Below are 13359 nucleotides of genomic sequence, written 5' to 3' on the forward strand. Positions count from 1 at the left end.
AGAAGGGACTGGGGGAAATGGACAGAAGGATCACTCATAGACGCCATGATTTTTTAAAAGACGATAAAGGAGTAGATGAAGGCTTTGGACTTGAATGAAAAAAAGTATCATTTCAAGGAAATAGCGAAAGGGGATCTGTTGTCGGTAAACGGAAATTGTGGCTACGCCACAGAGTGAGGACGTTCAGAAGGCCTTTGAGTGGCTACTGCAAGGGGGAGAAGCAGCCAGTGCAGACACCCTGTTTTATAACTGAGTAAACCTTGTGAATGGTTAACCTTGTTACATCCCTGGGTGGAGGAGAGAGCATGCGCCCGGGAGGAGGGGACCGAGACGGGGTGGGGAGAGAACTCGTGTGTCACCTCACCTGCAGCCTCTGCTGCAAGATTGTCACAGTTTTGGTGTCACAGCACCCTGTTGTTGGCCCTGAGACCGCAGTTGGCTAACATGTGTGCCAGAGCCAGGTGAAATATTTGCCAGGAGGGCAAAGAACATTGGAGAAAGCAAGAGGGAGCCTTGGGAATTGGAGAAGTAATTACAATGACCATGTATGGAATTTAGAAAACAGTTGAATGGTTAGAGGCATTCCATGTATTTGGTGGTAGAGTCATAATTATTGATTCTAAACTATGTATTTATGTAAAATTATTTTCCTAAAGGAAGCATGTGCGAATCCAACAAGTACAAACTATGGATGTGTTAAGGCAAAGACACGGTCTCCTTATATAAACACATGGCGCCAAGCACTCTCATTTCAATAGAACAGAAGCACTGTGTAAAATAGCCCAAGAGTTCTTTCAGTGCACTTCATTTAATATGTTTGCACTTGGGTTACAGAGAATGATATCCCAGTTTGAAAAAGTAGCAGGCGGGAGACTCCCAAGAGCGGTGTGTCTGTCTTCCCCCTTCCCCCGACAGCAGCTTGACCGTCTAGGCTGGGTGATTTTGTGCTCAAATTAAGCAACTTCGTTCATAACTCTGTTGCCCCTAATTTTTTTCTTTCTTTTTCTTTTGGCGGAGGTTCCCAATTTCATTAATGCCACGCTGCCACCTCAGGAGCGTGTCACTGCCCAGGAGATCGACAGCTACTTCCGCCGGGAGCTTATCTACAAGCGGAATGAGAGAATGGGGAAGCGGGTGAAGGCCCTTTTGGAAGAGTTCCCAGACAAAGGTTTTTTCTTTGCCTTTGGAGCTGGTGAGTCGTAGGTTACCTCTGCTGGGATGCTGGGCTCTGATGCTCCTTCCACGAAGGGCATGCTGGGGTGGGCGCCTGGTAGGAGGTGAGCTGAGTGGCAGACACCTTTGACTTCGTTCACTCGCCAAGTGGCTCCAGCTGATGCCCGAGTATCCAGCATGGTTGGAACTTTGCTGGGCAGGCTGGTACCTGTGACATCAGGAGAGCTCTCTTTCCACATGGTTCTCATGACACACTCCCCTGGAAGCTGGGAAGGCATTTCTCTCTCTTCTGAACTCAGCACCTTACTCCCAACTTCTTTCTGGCCCCTTTCACTTTTTTAACTAGTTCCCCTAAAATTTGTCATGTCTTCTCTCTCCTCTCTGACTATGAGCCTCCCAGGTGGAAGGCCTGGGGCTGATAGATCAGCTATTACCAACTGCTAACAGTGTACAGGGACACAGACTGGGACAATGATTTCCTTTTGTGGGGTTTTTGAAATAAATTATCTCCTCTTCTTGAGTGATTCTATCACAGCCTTGCACCCTCCAGAATTAAAGACAGAAATGCCAGAGGCTGGGTAGTGTGCAATATTTATCAAGTCTTCCAATTCATGACCATGAATCTTTGCATTTACTTAGGTCTTCTTTAATGCCTTTAATTCCTTAGTTTTCCTTGTACATCTTGCATGTCACTTGTTAGATTTAGTACTAAGTATTTTTTTTTTATGCTTTTAAATGGAACTAGTTTCAGACATTTGCCAGACCATTTGCTGGCCTCGGCTTTCTCCTTTCAAGTCTTTCACTAGCTTCATTGACTTGGGCAAGTCACCTCCCTCAGTTTTTTTCACCAGTAAAATGGGGGGTGGGAGAGAAGCACTTCCAGAGTGGCAGAGTGAGAGGTCCAGTATAATTATCACCTGATCTCAAGATCCTCAGCTTTATTACATCTGCAAAATCTTTTTTTTTTTTTTTTTTTTTTTGCCACGTAAGATAACATTCACCGTTCTGGGGATTAGGATGCAGGTGTATTTTGGGGGACCTTTTCCATAACATCTGAAAATCAATTAATGTAATACCCCATATTAGCAGACTAAAGGACAAGCACCACAGGACGCTCTCAATAGAGGTAGAAGCCAGACTCGATTGCTCTCCGCTCCTGACATCTGGTGGTGGAGAGTGGGGCACTAGGTGCCGGGGGGAAGGTGGATACTTCGAGATGACAGTGGCCTACCCTGTGGTGTGAGGCTGGGCAGCAGGTTGGCTGGCAGGTTGATCTGCACAGATCGTGGGGCAGGCCCTCCAGATGGGGTCTGTGCTGGACAGATGGCCCAGGCGAGACTGCAGCATCTGGGCTAGCCTCATTCTCCAAGCATAGCTCATCGTATTCCTGCAGCGCTGGGGCGAGGCCTCGCAGCTGCTGGGGGTCGGGAGTGCCCTGGGCAGCCGCTAGTGCCAAGTTCTCTTCCCGGGGCTGCTTTCTCCACTGCATGAATCCATTTCTCCTCATGCCTTCTGAAGGCTGTGGTAACCGGAGGGATCCCCAGAAATTGCTCCTGACACTTAGCCCTACTGGTTTAAGATTTACAAAATCTGTGGTTAGCAAACTTTTAATTGCAAAGCGAGGATAACCCAAAACTAAAAGCCCCAGCGTTTAAAAGCAAACAGCAACTTTTTCTGTGGGGGTCTGGAGATAAGATTTAGGGATGAGAAATGGAGCTCACTCTTGGAGGAGGAAGAAAATTAAGTCAAACGGAATAGCTTGGTTCCGTGATGAGAAAGCATTGGTAATGGGAGTCATTCGTTCACTTGACAAATATTGTTTGCCTTCCTAATTGGTTGAGAGCGTGGACTCTGGAGCCAGACCACTGGAGTTTGAGATGCAGTCTGCTTCATCTCTCTGTGCCTCTTCTCACCTGTAAAATGGGGATAATAATACACCCACCTTGTAGGATTGTTGGGGTGAGGAGATCAAGTGATGTCTAAAGCACTGCACCTCGTAATGCTCCGTGACTGTTAGCTACTTTATTTGTGCGATCACTCCCTGCTGTGTGGGCTTGGTAATGGCTGGGGCAGTGAGGGTCACAGCAGTACTCCGCAAGCTCAGTAGCCACCCCCCCCCAGTCCAGGCATAGTCTTGTATGTATGTATGTATGTATGTATGTATGTGTGTATGTATGTATGTATGTATGTGAGAGAGAGTGCCTGCGCAGGAGGGGAGGGGGGGAGGGGCTGAGGGGGAGGGGGAGGGACAAGCAGACTCCCCTGAGATCATGACCTGAACCCAAACCGGGAGTTGGACGTTTAATCGACTGAGCCACCCGGACATTTAATCGCCCAGGCATAATGTGTGCACTTCTGCACCAGGGCTAATCTGGGCCTTGCCAATGTCCCTTTCATCTAAGCCCGTTGCCTCTCATCAGTCTTGGGGTCATATAGCCTCTACAGTTGAACCCAAGCACATAGTAGGGCCCAATACCTTCTGCCATAGTCACTGCTCTCAGGCTCCCCAGGCTCCCAGAGGCTGATCCAGGTTCACCCTGCTTCCTAGAGCTGTGGGAACAGGACACGGGAGAGACCTACAGACTGCTTGTCGCCTCTCCTGAAGCGTGGATGTACCTTAATTTGCTGTCCCAGTCTCTGGTTATTGAATACTGAGGTGTCAAAACTGCGTAGACTCTGCTGCTGCTTAGCGTGTGCAGCCCTGAACCTGTGTTACCTGTTTTCCAATTTAAAGTGAGATAACGATCCCTCTAAAGTTCTGCGCAATAACACCATAGGCTGCTACAATTTAATGAGCCATTTAGGACATTAAAGTGCCATACACCATCACAGAGAGGGACATGTCAGTTCTGAGCATCAAAACCTGAAAGGAGGGGCGCGCCTGGGTGGCACAGTCAATTAAGCATCTGGTTCTTGATCTCAGCTCGGGTCTTTTTTTTTTTTTTTTTAAAGATTTTATTTATTTATTTATTCTCTCTTAGAGAGAGAATGAGAGATAGAGAGCACGAGAGGGAAGAGGGTCAGAGGGAGAAGCAGACTCCCTGCCGAGCAGGGAGCCCGATGCGGGACTCGATCCCGGGACTCCGGGATCATGACCTGAGCTGAAGGCAGTCACTTAACCAACTGAGCCACCCAGGCGCCCTCAGCTCAGGTCTTGATCTCAGGGTTGTGAGTTTGAGCCCTGTGTTGGGCTCCATGGGGTGGAGGCTACTTGAAAAAAAAAAAAAACACCAAAAACCTGAAAGGAATGAAGGTTAATCCCAAGATCTACTTTTGGCCTTTAAAATGTTGATTTTAAGATGTCACTATAAGCTTATCTGTTTGATGTTTGTTGTTTGTTGTTTTTTATTAAAAGGGAAAAAGAGAAATAAAATTCAGGTGGAGGTTTCCAGCCATGATGGCTTCTGCTAAACGTAGGTTTTGATTGTGCATTTATCATTATGTGTCGGACAGAAGGGGGCTCAGGTCTCAGAGGTGGTTGGCTTGTATAAATGAGGAGAATGGTCAGGACTGTTAACACTGCGTTCAGAGGCGGATGGGATTTGGTGTCTAGGCTGCCTCCTTACTGTGTGACTCTGGGCAGCTCACTGCACCTTCTGATCCTCTATGTCCTCATCTCTGCAATGGGGCTTATCACTCCCTGCCTGCGTGGAGGGCGGTTGGGAGGCCTGACTGCGGAAACTCTTTGGAACTCTCCTGGGCTGTACAGAAGGGACGGGGGGTTGCTGGGGTTGTTTGTTTGATTTGGGGTGTGTGTTTGGGGGTGCGTTTAGTAATCATGGGAACTGCCGTATTTCTGATCATTTTCCTTCCTGCAGGTCATTTCATGGGAAACAACACGGTGCTCGATGTCTTGCGGCGTGAAGGCTATGAGGTAGAACACGCCCCCGCTGGACGACCCATCAACAAGTAACCTTCCTGTGCTTCTGTCCTGGCTGGGGAGCAGCTGGGGGGCCGAGACCCCCCATGGGGCTGCCTGGGCACCAGGGTGGGCTATTCCCTGAGGGGCTTCAGAGGCCCCCAGCATGGCGGTTACCCCCTTCCCAGTCTGGCCACTATGTGGACACTTGGCACCCGGCTCAGTTGGCATCCTGTTGCGGCTGGGGCTCTGTCAGACATGGGTTGGCCGTCCAGGCCCTTCGGGCAACAGAAGCCATACTGGCCTTTTCCTCAGCAGTCTTGGGGCAGAGAAGAAGGAGAGGGGAGGACTGCTCCATGTTGCTGGGGGCCCCAGGATGGGAGATGAGGCTTAATGCTCAGTGCCTTTCCAGTGGGCATTTGGGAGGTTTCAGGGAGGCAGATGGAGGAATCAGTCATAATGTCAGGTCAGAGGGGCTGGAGGTGCAGGACGTGCCTGTGAGACCCATCTTGGGGGCAGGAGCTAAGCCCCTTCCTTCTCTTTCCCTAGGCTGTTTCTCCCCCCAGGTTTGCTCATTTCTCATTTTGATGGCCTTGTGGACCCCTCCTTCCCCTTCGGTACCAGTCAGCTTGGGCTGCCATCACAAAATGCCACAGACTGGGCACTTGAACAACAAAAATTTATTTTCTTACAGTTCTGGAGGCCAGAAGTCCCAAATCAAGGTGTTGGTAGGTTTGGTTTCCCCTGAGGTCTATCTCTCCGGCTTGCAGATGGCGGCCCTCTGTGCTCACACAATCCCAGTGTCTCCCTTTGTTCAAATTTCCTCTTCTTATGAGGACACCAGTCAGATTGGATCCGGGCCCACCTTAACAGCTTCATTTTATTTTATTTTTTTAAAAGATTTTATTTATTTATTTATTTAATTTATTTATTTGGCAGAGAGAGAGAGCAGGAGAGCACAAGCAGTGGGAGCTGCAGAGGGAGAAACAGGCCCCCTGTCGAGCAGGGAGCCTGATGCAGGGCTGGATCCCAGGACCCTGGGATCATGACCTGAGCGGAAGGCAGACGCTTAACCAACTGAGCGACCCAGGCACCCCAACAGCTTCATTTTAACTTAATCACCTCTTTAAAGGCCCTGCCTATGACTACAGACACATTCTGAGGAATTCAGCCCAAAACACACACGTTCCTCGCCCCACTCCCTCCAGATCATGGTCACTAGCGCCCCCTCCTGGCAGAGATCTTAGCGGTGGTGAGGAGCATGCAGGCCCCCTCTGCTGAGGGGACAGAGAGAGGGTCAGCGGTGGTGTCTGCTCGTGGCTTGCCCAGGTGCCCTCTCTCTCCTCGGAAGGCTCCCTTCGGCTCATGTTGTTTCAAGCCAGGGCCTCTTCCTAGCCCCTCACTCCAGAGGGTCCTCCCTCACGGTCCAGTGCCCTCCTCCCCAGGGGCCGGGATTCTGCCAGTCTCCCTCTGAGCAGGCGGTTGTGGGTACACCCTGGGCCCGTCTCACCCCGTCTGTCTCCAGACCCGCACACAGTGCGTCAGTAATAACAGTTCTTCAGTAGCACTTCTACTCTACAAAAGCCCTCGCCTGAGACTCCTCGTTTCTCACCTTCATCACACCTCGGGCCTCCTTTCTCGGGTTCCCTCCTCTCCTTTCCCTTGGCTCTCGCCCTCTGGTCCACTCTTTGCTTTCTGTGGCACTAATCGTGCAAGTGTCCCTTCCTCAGAAAACTTCAGCGGTTTCTTACTGTTCTTTTCCAAAGTCCGGTTTCTGTGTGCTGATGTCTCGGCACCCAGACTCTACTGTTTTTCCAGCACGGGTATGCTTCTTGTGTGAGCAAGCCTCCCGTCCAGGTTGCTGCCTGGCCATCTCCCCCTGACAGGGAAAATCCTGCCCCTCCGTCAGCCTGCTCTGCTGACGGCCCAAGTGTGGCTCTTTCTCTTCCTCTTCTCCGTCAGCCCTGGACGGAGAACCCAGCCCTTAGTGGTTCTCTGATTGTTTTGGGGGGACTGTGGGTCTTTCCTCACCTGTTGGACTGTGTGCTTCTGGAAAGCAGGGTGGGCTGGGCCCCCGGGGTCCCTTCTCAACCCCCTCCCCCCACCCCCACCCTAGGCTGACTGGGTTGGTGTTTGGCACATAGTCCTTGTGGGTGCTGAAGAGGACCCTGCCGGGTGTGCGTGTGTGTGTACACGTGTGCGTGCGTAGGTATGTGTGTATATGTACATGGGTGTACATATGTGTATGTGTGTTCATGGTTCTTCTCAGGCTTCCTACTTCTGCTTCTAATCCTGAAACCTGCCTCTGGGAGGAAGTGAGGTCAGGAATCAGTATTTTCAAAATCATTCCGTGATTCTGGTGCACAGTGAGGGCCGAGAACCAGTGCTGACATCCAGCTGGGCTGCTCACATTTCCAGGGGAGGAAAGAACATTTATTGATTGATTGTCAGGAGGCAGCCAGGTTCACACGGACTCTCAGTGACTCCTCAAGGCCAGCCTGTGAGGCAGGTGTTTCTTCTCCTTTCCTGATGGAGAAACTGAAAGATCACACAGCTAATCAGAGCCACAGTACGGTTCGGACTCCTCCACCTGTGCACCCTTTCTCTTTCTGCCCTTTCTTCTTCTACGTTTTCCTCCCCGGATCCTTTGTCTTTGTTCATGCAGTTTCCTCTGCCAGAGGTTCACTGGTCATCCCCGCCCCTCACTCTGTCAGAATCTGTGAGGTCCAGTGCCAATGCCCCCTGTTCTTCTCTGCCCCAGCCTGCGTCCACCGCCATGCAGGAATTCCCAAGGGGTTTGGTGTGTGCTCCTGCCGTAGCTCTCCTGGCCTCTGGCACACAGTATGTGCTCCATTCGGGTAGTGTCTATGACTTTTTAGTGGTAAGCAGTGCTCCTAGGGGAGGCCACGAGGGAGCATGAGGTCTGGGGAGGAGCTCCTGTTCAGGGAGAAGAAGCGGCGAGAGGATAAGGGCCCAGGGTGGGGGAAGCGCCCACAGTGAAGGTGCTGGTGAGGGCCAGAGGCTGTGGAGGCACCTGCTTCCTTCGTCCCCTCCTTAGCAGCCATGTGCTAACCCTTGAGGGATGATTCTGATCCTGTGGGACTTGGATCTGGGGCAGGCTGTGTGGGTGGGGGCACGAGGTCTTCCAGCTGGTGACCTAGCTTACTCCACCCCTGCCAGCCCCTTGGTCTTGGGGTAGACCACTACGAGGTGGACAGAGAGGGGCTGTACGTCGGAGTGAGGGGAGGGCAGCTGGCGGCCACTCCCCTGCACTTGTCAGCAGGCTAGAATACACAGGAAATGCCCCGGGCTGTGAAGCTACCGACGGGGGTCCTGCTGGGCTGATCCCAAGGGTTTAGCCAGTCCCGCACCCCCACACCCCTTCCCAGGATAATGGGTGCTGTAGGTTTTATTTTTGTTTTTGTTTTTGCTGCCACAACAAATGACTATAAACTCTGACTTCAAGCAAAAGACTATCTCACGGCTCTGTAGATCAGAAGTCTGACACACGTCTCATTGGCTTGAAATGAAGGTGTTAGTGGGGCTGCATTCCCTCCGGAGCCCCTAGGGGAGAATCTGTTTACTTGCCTTTTCCAGATTATAGAGGTTGCTCTCATTTCTTGGTTTGTGGCCCGTCCCCCCATCTTCAAAGCCAGTGACGTTGCATCTCTCTGACCATTCTTCTGTACTTAACATCTGCCACTGGCCGCAGAAAAGTTCTCTGTATTTAAGGACCCATGTGATTAGATTGTCCCACCCAGATAGCCTGGGGCAATCTCCCACCTCAGTCCTAGATCACACCCAGAAAGTCCCTTTTACCAGGACAGGTAACAAATGTATTCACAGGTTCTGGGGTTTAGGACGTGGACATCTCTGGGGGTCATTATTCTGCCTACCACAGACTCCAGTGAGGATCTGGTCAGTGTCCCTTCGGCTACACAGGGGTGTGCTCCAGGGTTCTGGTCATCCTTGCTGGGGTACATCCAGTGTCACTCATCCCCACACAGAGGGACTGGGAGAAAGGGGCATGCACCATGGAGTGCATACTGTGAGCTCAGCCCTGTGTGAAGTGTAGCGCCTGGGTAATTTCAATCCTCACAACGACCAGGTGAGATAGCTCAACTTTACAGAAACAGCAGAGGCTCAGAAAGGCTAATTACTTTGCCCTAGTTTCCAGGCTTGGGTTCTTTCCTGGATACCACATATCCTCCTGTGGGTGTGTGCCCAGGAGAGGGGCCATGCCAGCCAGGGTGTTTCTTTCTTGGAGACTTCCGTGGAGTGAGTAGATTATATGACATGCAGGTAGGGGACAAGCAGTCTCTCAGCACAAGAGTCCTGTACTGTGGCCAAAATGACCGTGGGCCTAGGCTTCACAAGTAACTAGAGGTTTCGCTAAACTTTGGGAATTCAGATGGACCCAAACATGGTAACCTATAACTTCAACCTGTGATGGGATACTTAAGCTAGCCCAGAAGCTCTGGGGTGGATTGGGCTGTGTTCAGCTGCTGGGATTCTCTGTTCCTGGCAGAACAGCGGCTACCCCCTACTGCCCTAGGGGCCCTTAAGCCTATGCCTGAACCCTTGTGAACATTTGTCTGTAGGATCTCTCCCAGGAAATTATAGCGACGCTACTTTATACTCGCCATATTTTCTATAGTGAAAATAGACTAGCTTTATAACCTGAAAAAAAATCTTGATGAATGTTACTTGAAAATGACACTGAATCCTTGTTGGGACCTAGGGCAAGGAAGTTTATTTTCCTGGTCCTCAGTTTCTTCAATTGTAAAGTGGATGTTATAATTTCCAGGACATCTCAGCTGTGAAATACGAGAAAGATAAAAATCAGGAGAAGTAAAATTAATTTCTTCTGGATTAATCGCCCCCCGCCCACACACACAGGGGTAATTAACTTGGTTCTCAAGCCCTGGCCTTGGCTACCTGCAGTAACTGGGCTGAGGTCTTCTTGTGTCTGTTGTGATGTGATTTGAACAGAACCAAAGCTGTGATTTGTCCCACTGTGAGGATCCACTGCTTGAAGCTATAAGAGCTGAGCCCTAGTGAATTTGAGTCCATGTTCTTTGCTAAGTAAAAGCAACAGACTTTTTTTGAGTGCCTACTGTGTACCAGGGCCTGTTTGGGTTATATGGAGGTCAAAGATGACATAGACATAACCTCTGCTGGGGCAGAGGGCCTCGGCATGGGGTCTGCCTGACCATCTGCTCCTAAATCCTAAATCTTCTAGGAGGCCACCAGAATCTTGGAGAGAGGTAGGTGGGGCAGTTTTCCTCTCTAGGCTCCAGTTTCTTTGTTGGCATAATGAAGAGGTTCATTTAAATGGTGTCACACTTATGTGTCAGGCATTGTGCTGGGCTCTGGAGACAGTGATGAATCTGGCAGGTCCTGTCCTCCAGGGGCCTTTTAGCTGTAACTATATGTTACTGGGATTCCCAGCCTCAGGTTCAGAATAGGGGCCTTTCTTCTTTCTTTGCCATTTGAGGAATTCCCTTCTTTTACCTTTTTTGCCCACCCTGAGTGTTTCCTTTTTTTCATTTTCTATCTCTTATACCTCCTCCCTTCCTCACACAGGGCCATGAACATTAATTGACATCTCAGTTCTGTCAGGTTGTGGGTCAGAATGGAGCCCTGCTTCTGGCTAGTGGGCAGTTCATCAAGGCTCAATCAGGGCAGAATGACTGAGTTTTTATGTATGCGGGTCTGCTGCACGCACATTGTTGGAGGATGCACATGGCACATCCACTGCTCCCTTTCTTCAGGTGGATGCGCCCTCACTGCCTACGTCATGAGACAATGGGCTTGACCTCTAGTAGCTGGGATTCTTCTCTTTCTGACCCCTTCTCAACCCCAACTTAAATCCTTGACAAAAGTCCTGCTGTAGGAGGAAACTTGGTCCTTCTAATGGCTTACTTCCCCACTGGAAGAGATTCTTGGGGGTGGGACTACAGTCACCTTTAAGGGAAAACTAGAAGCAAGTTTGAGTTTCTCATCAGTTGTGAAAAACATTCCCTTTGGGAAAGATGGTTTGTAATTATACAAAAGTTAAAAGAAATCTATTTCCTCCCCAGCTGGGGGATTTGGAACGACTATGGTGACAGTATGGGAGGGAGAAAATAAGGCGTCAAAGTGATCAATTCTGGGGGTGGCTTCGAGAACCCTCCCTAGCCAGCCTGAACTTTCACATTATCTCCTTGTTTTGAGGCCCTGAGCACTGAGGGCGGGGAGGACGCCATGCTGTGCGACTCTCCTTCAAGTCCATCTTCCCTCCACCCCTGTTCAAAGAGAGAAGAGCCAAAGTTCCTCGTCGGGGCCCACCTCCCCGGCCATCTTTGCTACGGAAGTGCCCTCAGTGGAAGTGAGGGCGCCGGAAGCTGCGTCTGCGGCGCCCTCACTGGTGCCTCCTCACGTGTCCCCGGCCGGAAGTGCCGACCTGGGTGGTGAGGTGGAGCGCAAGTTTCGGAGGAAGCGGAGGCGGCCGCGCCCACAGCAAAGGCAGCGACTTCGGCAGTTCAGCGATCTGTGGGTTCGACTGGAGGAGAGGTGAGGCAGTGGTTGGGTTTGGGCTGGGCTGGCCTGGGCCGGTGGGGAGCCCATCCCCGGCATCCATCCGTCCCACTGGTAGTGTGGGTGGGGAGCAGCCCGGAAATGCCCGTCACACCGCTTAAGAGGGAGGGGGTTCAAGGCTCTGGTGGGGGTGAGTGCCCCACTCATGGACCAGCTTTCCTATTTCTCACGGCCTTGGGCACTGTCTTCTGTTCACTGTGATACAGACGAATCCAGATTAAAGGTAGTTGCTTCGAGCCAGAGTAAGGGCAACATGTTCATCTTTGTGAAAGGAAGGGTGGGGGGCGGGTGTGGGTATGCCTGAGTGTGTTGATTTACCAGCCCGTTCTCCACTGCAGATCAGGGATTTCAGTGTTGCAGAGCTGGAAGCAACCTTGTGGGAATGGGCTTATTCAGCCCCCACATTTGACAGGGAGTGGGATGACCACAGCATGTACTCTCAGAGGTGCTTAGGTGGTGGTAGATCAGAGGTGGACAGAGGAGTCAAAGGTGATGACTCAGCCTGTTCTGCAAGGCATAAGACTTCTGGAAGAACTACATCAGAGGGGCCTGGGATCCAGGATCCAGATCAATTCAACCCAAATGTATTGAGTTCCTCCCATGTGCCTGCTTTTGTGTTGGGTGCTGTGGCTTTGGAGTAAACCAGGCATTAGCCCTCTGCCTTCATGGAGTTCACATTCCGGGGAGGGAGCCAGATTTTGAGTCGATTGTCTGCAAAGGAAGTGTAGGGTACTGTGGGAATGCTCTTTTGTTGGAGGTTACTATTTAGGGTTGGGGGTCAGGAAAGGCCTCATGGAGTGAAGGGACCTTTTGGCTGATACTGAGTAGAAGCCTGACAAAATGAAGCCCAACGGACAGAACTTTTGAGTCTTCATCAGGAGATTTAGGGATCCAGTGCCTGCACAGGTGTTTAGTAATAAATGTTGAATGAGTAAACAACTGAGCAAGGAGGGGAAGGAGTTCCAAGCAAACGGAACAATTTGAAGGCCTGGAGAGAGTGAGCATGTTGAAGAAACCAAGATGAAGTAATTATGACTGGAGCCTGGGAAGTCAAGGGGAGTGGGGTTGGGGTGGGGTGGGTCCAGACAGGAAGTGGAGTGGAGTGCCTGCAGAAATGAGGAGCCACTGAAGGCTTGAAGCAGGCATCCAGTGTGCTGTGGAATTGGCTTTTTAAAAAAATTTTTAAAAAAGATTTTATTTATTTACCTATTTGAGAGCGAGAGAGAGTGAGCGGGAAAGGGAGAGAGAGTCTGAAGCCGACTCCATGCTCAGGGCGGAGCCCGACTCAGGGCTTGATCCCATGACTGCAAGATCATGACCTGAGCCAAAATGAAGAGTCAGATGCTCAACCGACTGAGCCACCCAGGTGCCCCCGGGATTGGCATTTTTAAAATGGAGGGAAGCTGGCAGCCAAATGGGACCTGGCGAACAGGGACAGATCCTGTTGCATCTGTACCATGTTCCACGGTACCTGCCGAGGGTGGCTATTCAACTATCCTTCCTTGGGGGGTGGAGGAAGAAATTGTCCTATTCAGTTCTTTTTCAGTCTGGGCCATTTCCTTTCAAGGTGGCCTGGAGTCGGGCACTTTACACCTGAGCTGAGCTGAAAGGTCCAGCTGGGCCTGAGATCATGGGCCCCTCAACTCATACTGTCTTGACTTGGGATGTCTGCATGGTGTTCACACTGGACCTGAGCTGGATGGGGGGGCGGTGGGAGGGGGGAGAGCCAGATCCCAGGGAGGACACCT

General features: G+C 50.9%; 1 protein-coding gene across 1 annotated transcript in view; it reads left to right on the forward strand.

The window, feature by feature from the left end:
* TRABD2A (TraB domain containing 2A) overlaps positions 1-13359 on the forward strand; it is a 47435-nt gene that overhangs the window by 33152 nt on the left and 924 nt on the right. The window contains exons 4-6 of the mRNA XM_073897943.1: positions 1018-1192; positions 4992-5082; positions 11330-11587. Of these exons, the coding sequence (XP_073754044.1) occupies positions 1018-1192; positions 4992-5082; positions 11330-11587 (524 nt within the window). The remainder of the gene's footprint in view (positions 1-1017; positions 1193-4991; positions 5083-11329; positions 11588-13359) is intronic.

This window comes from Callorhinus ursinus, unplaced genomic scaffold (assembly GCF_003265705.2).
Source record: "Callorhinus ursinus isolate GAN/ISIS: 27379988/994484 unplaced genomic scaffold, GSC_fseal_2.0 scaffold10, whole genome shotgun sequence".
In the NCBI taxonomy this organism is placed as follows: domain Eukaryota; kingdom Metazoa; phylum Chordata; class Mammalia; order Carnivora; family Otariidae; genus Callorhinus; species Callorhinus ursinus.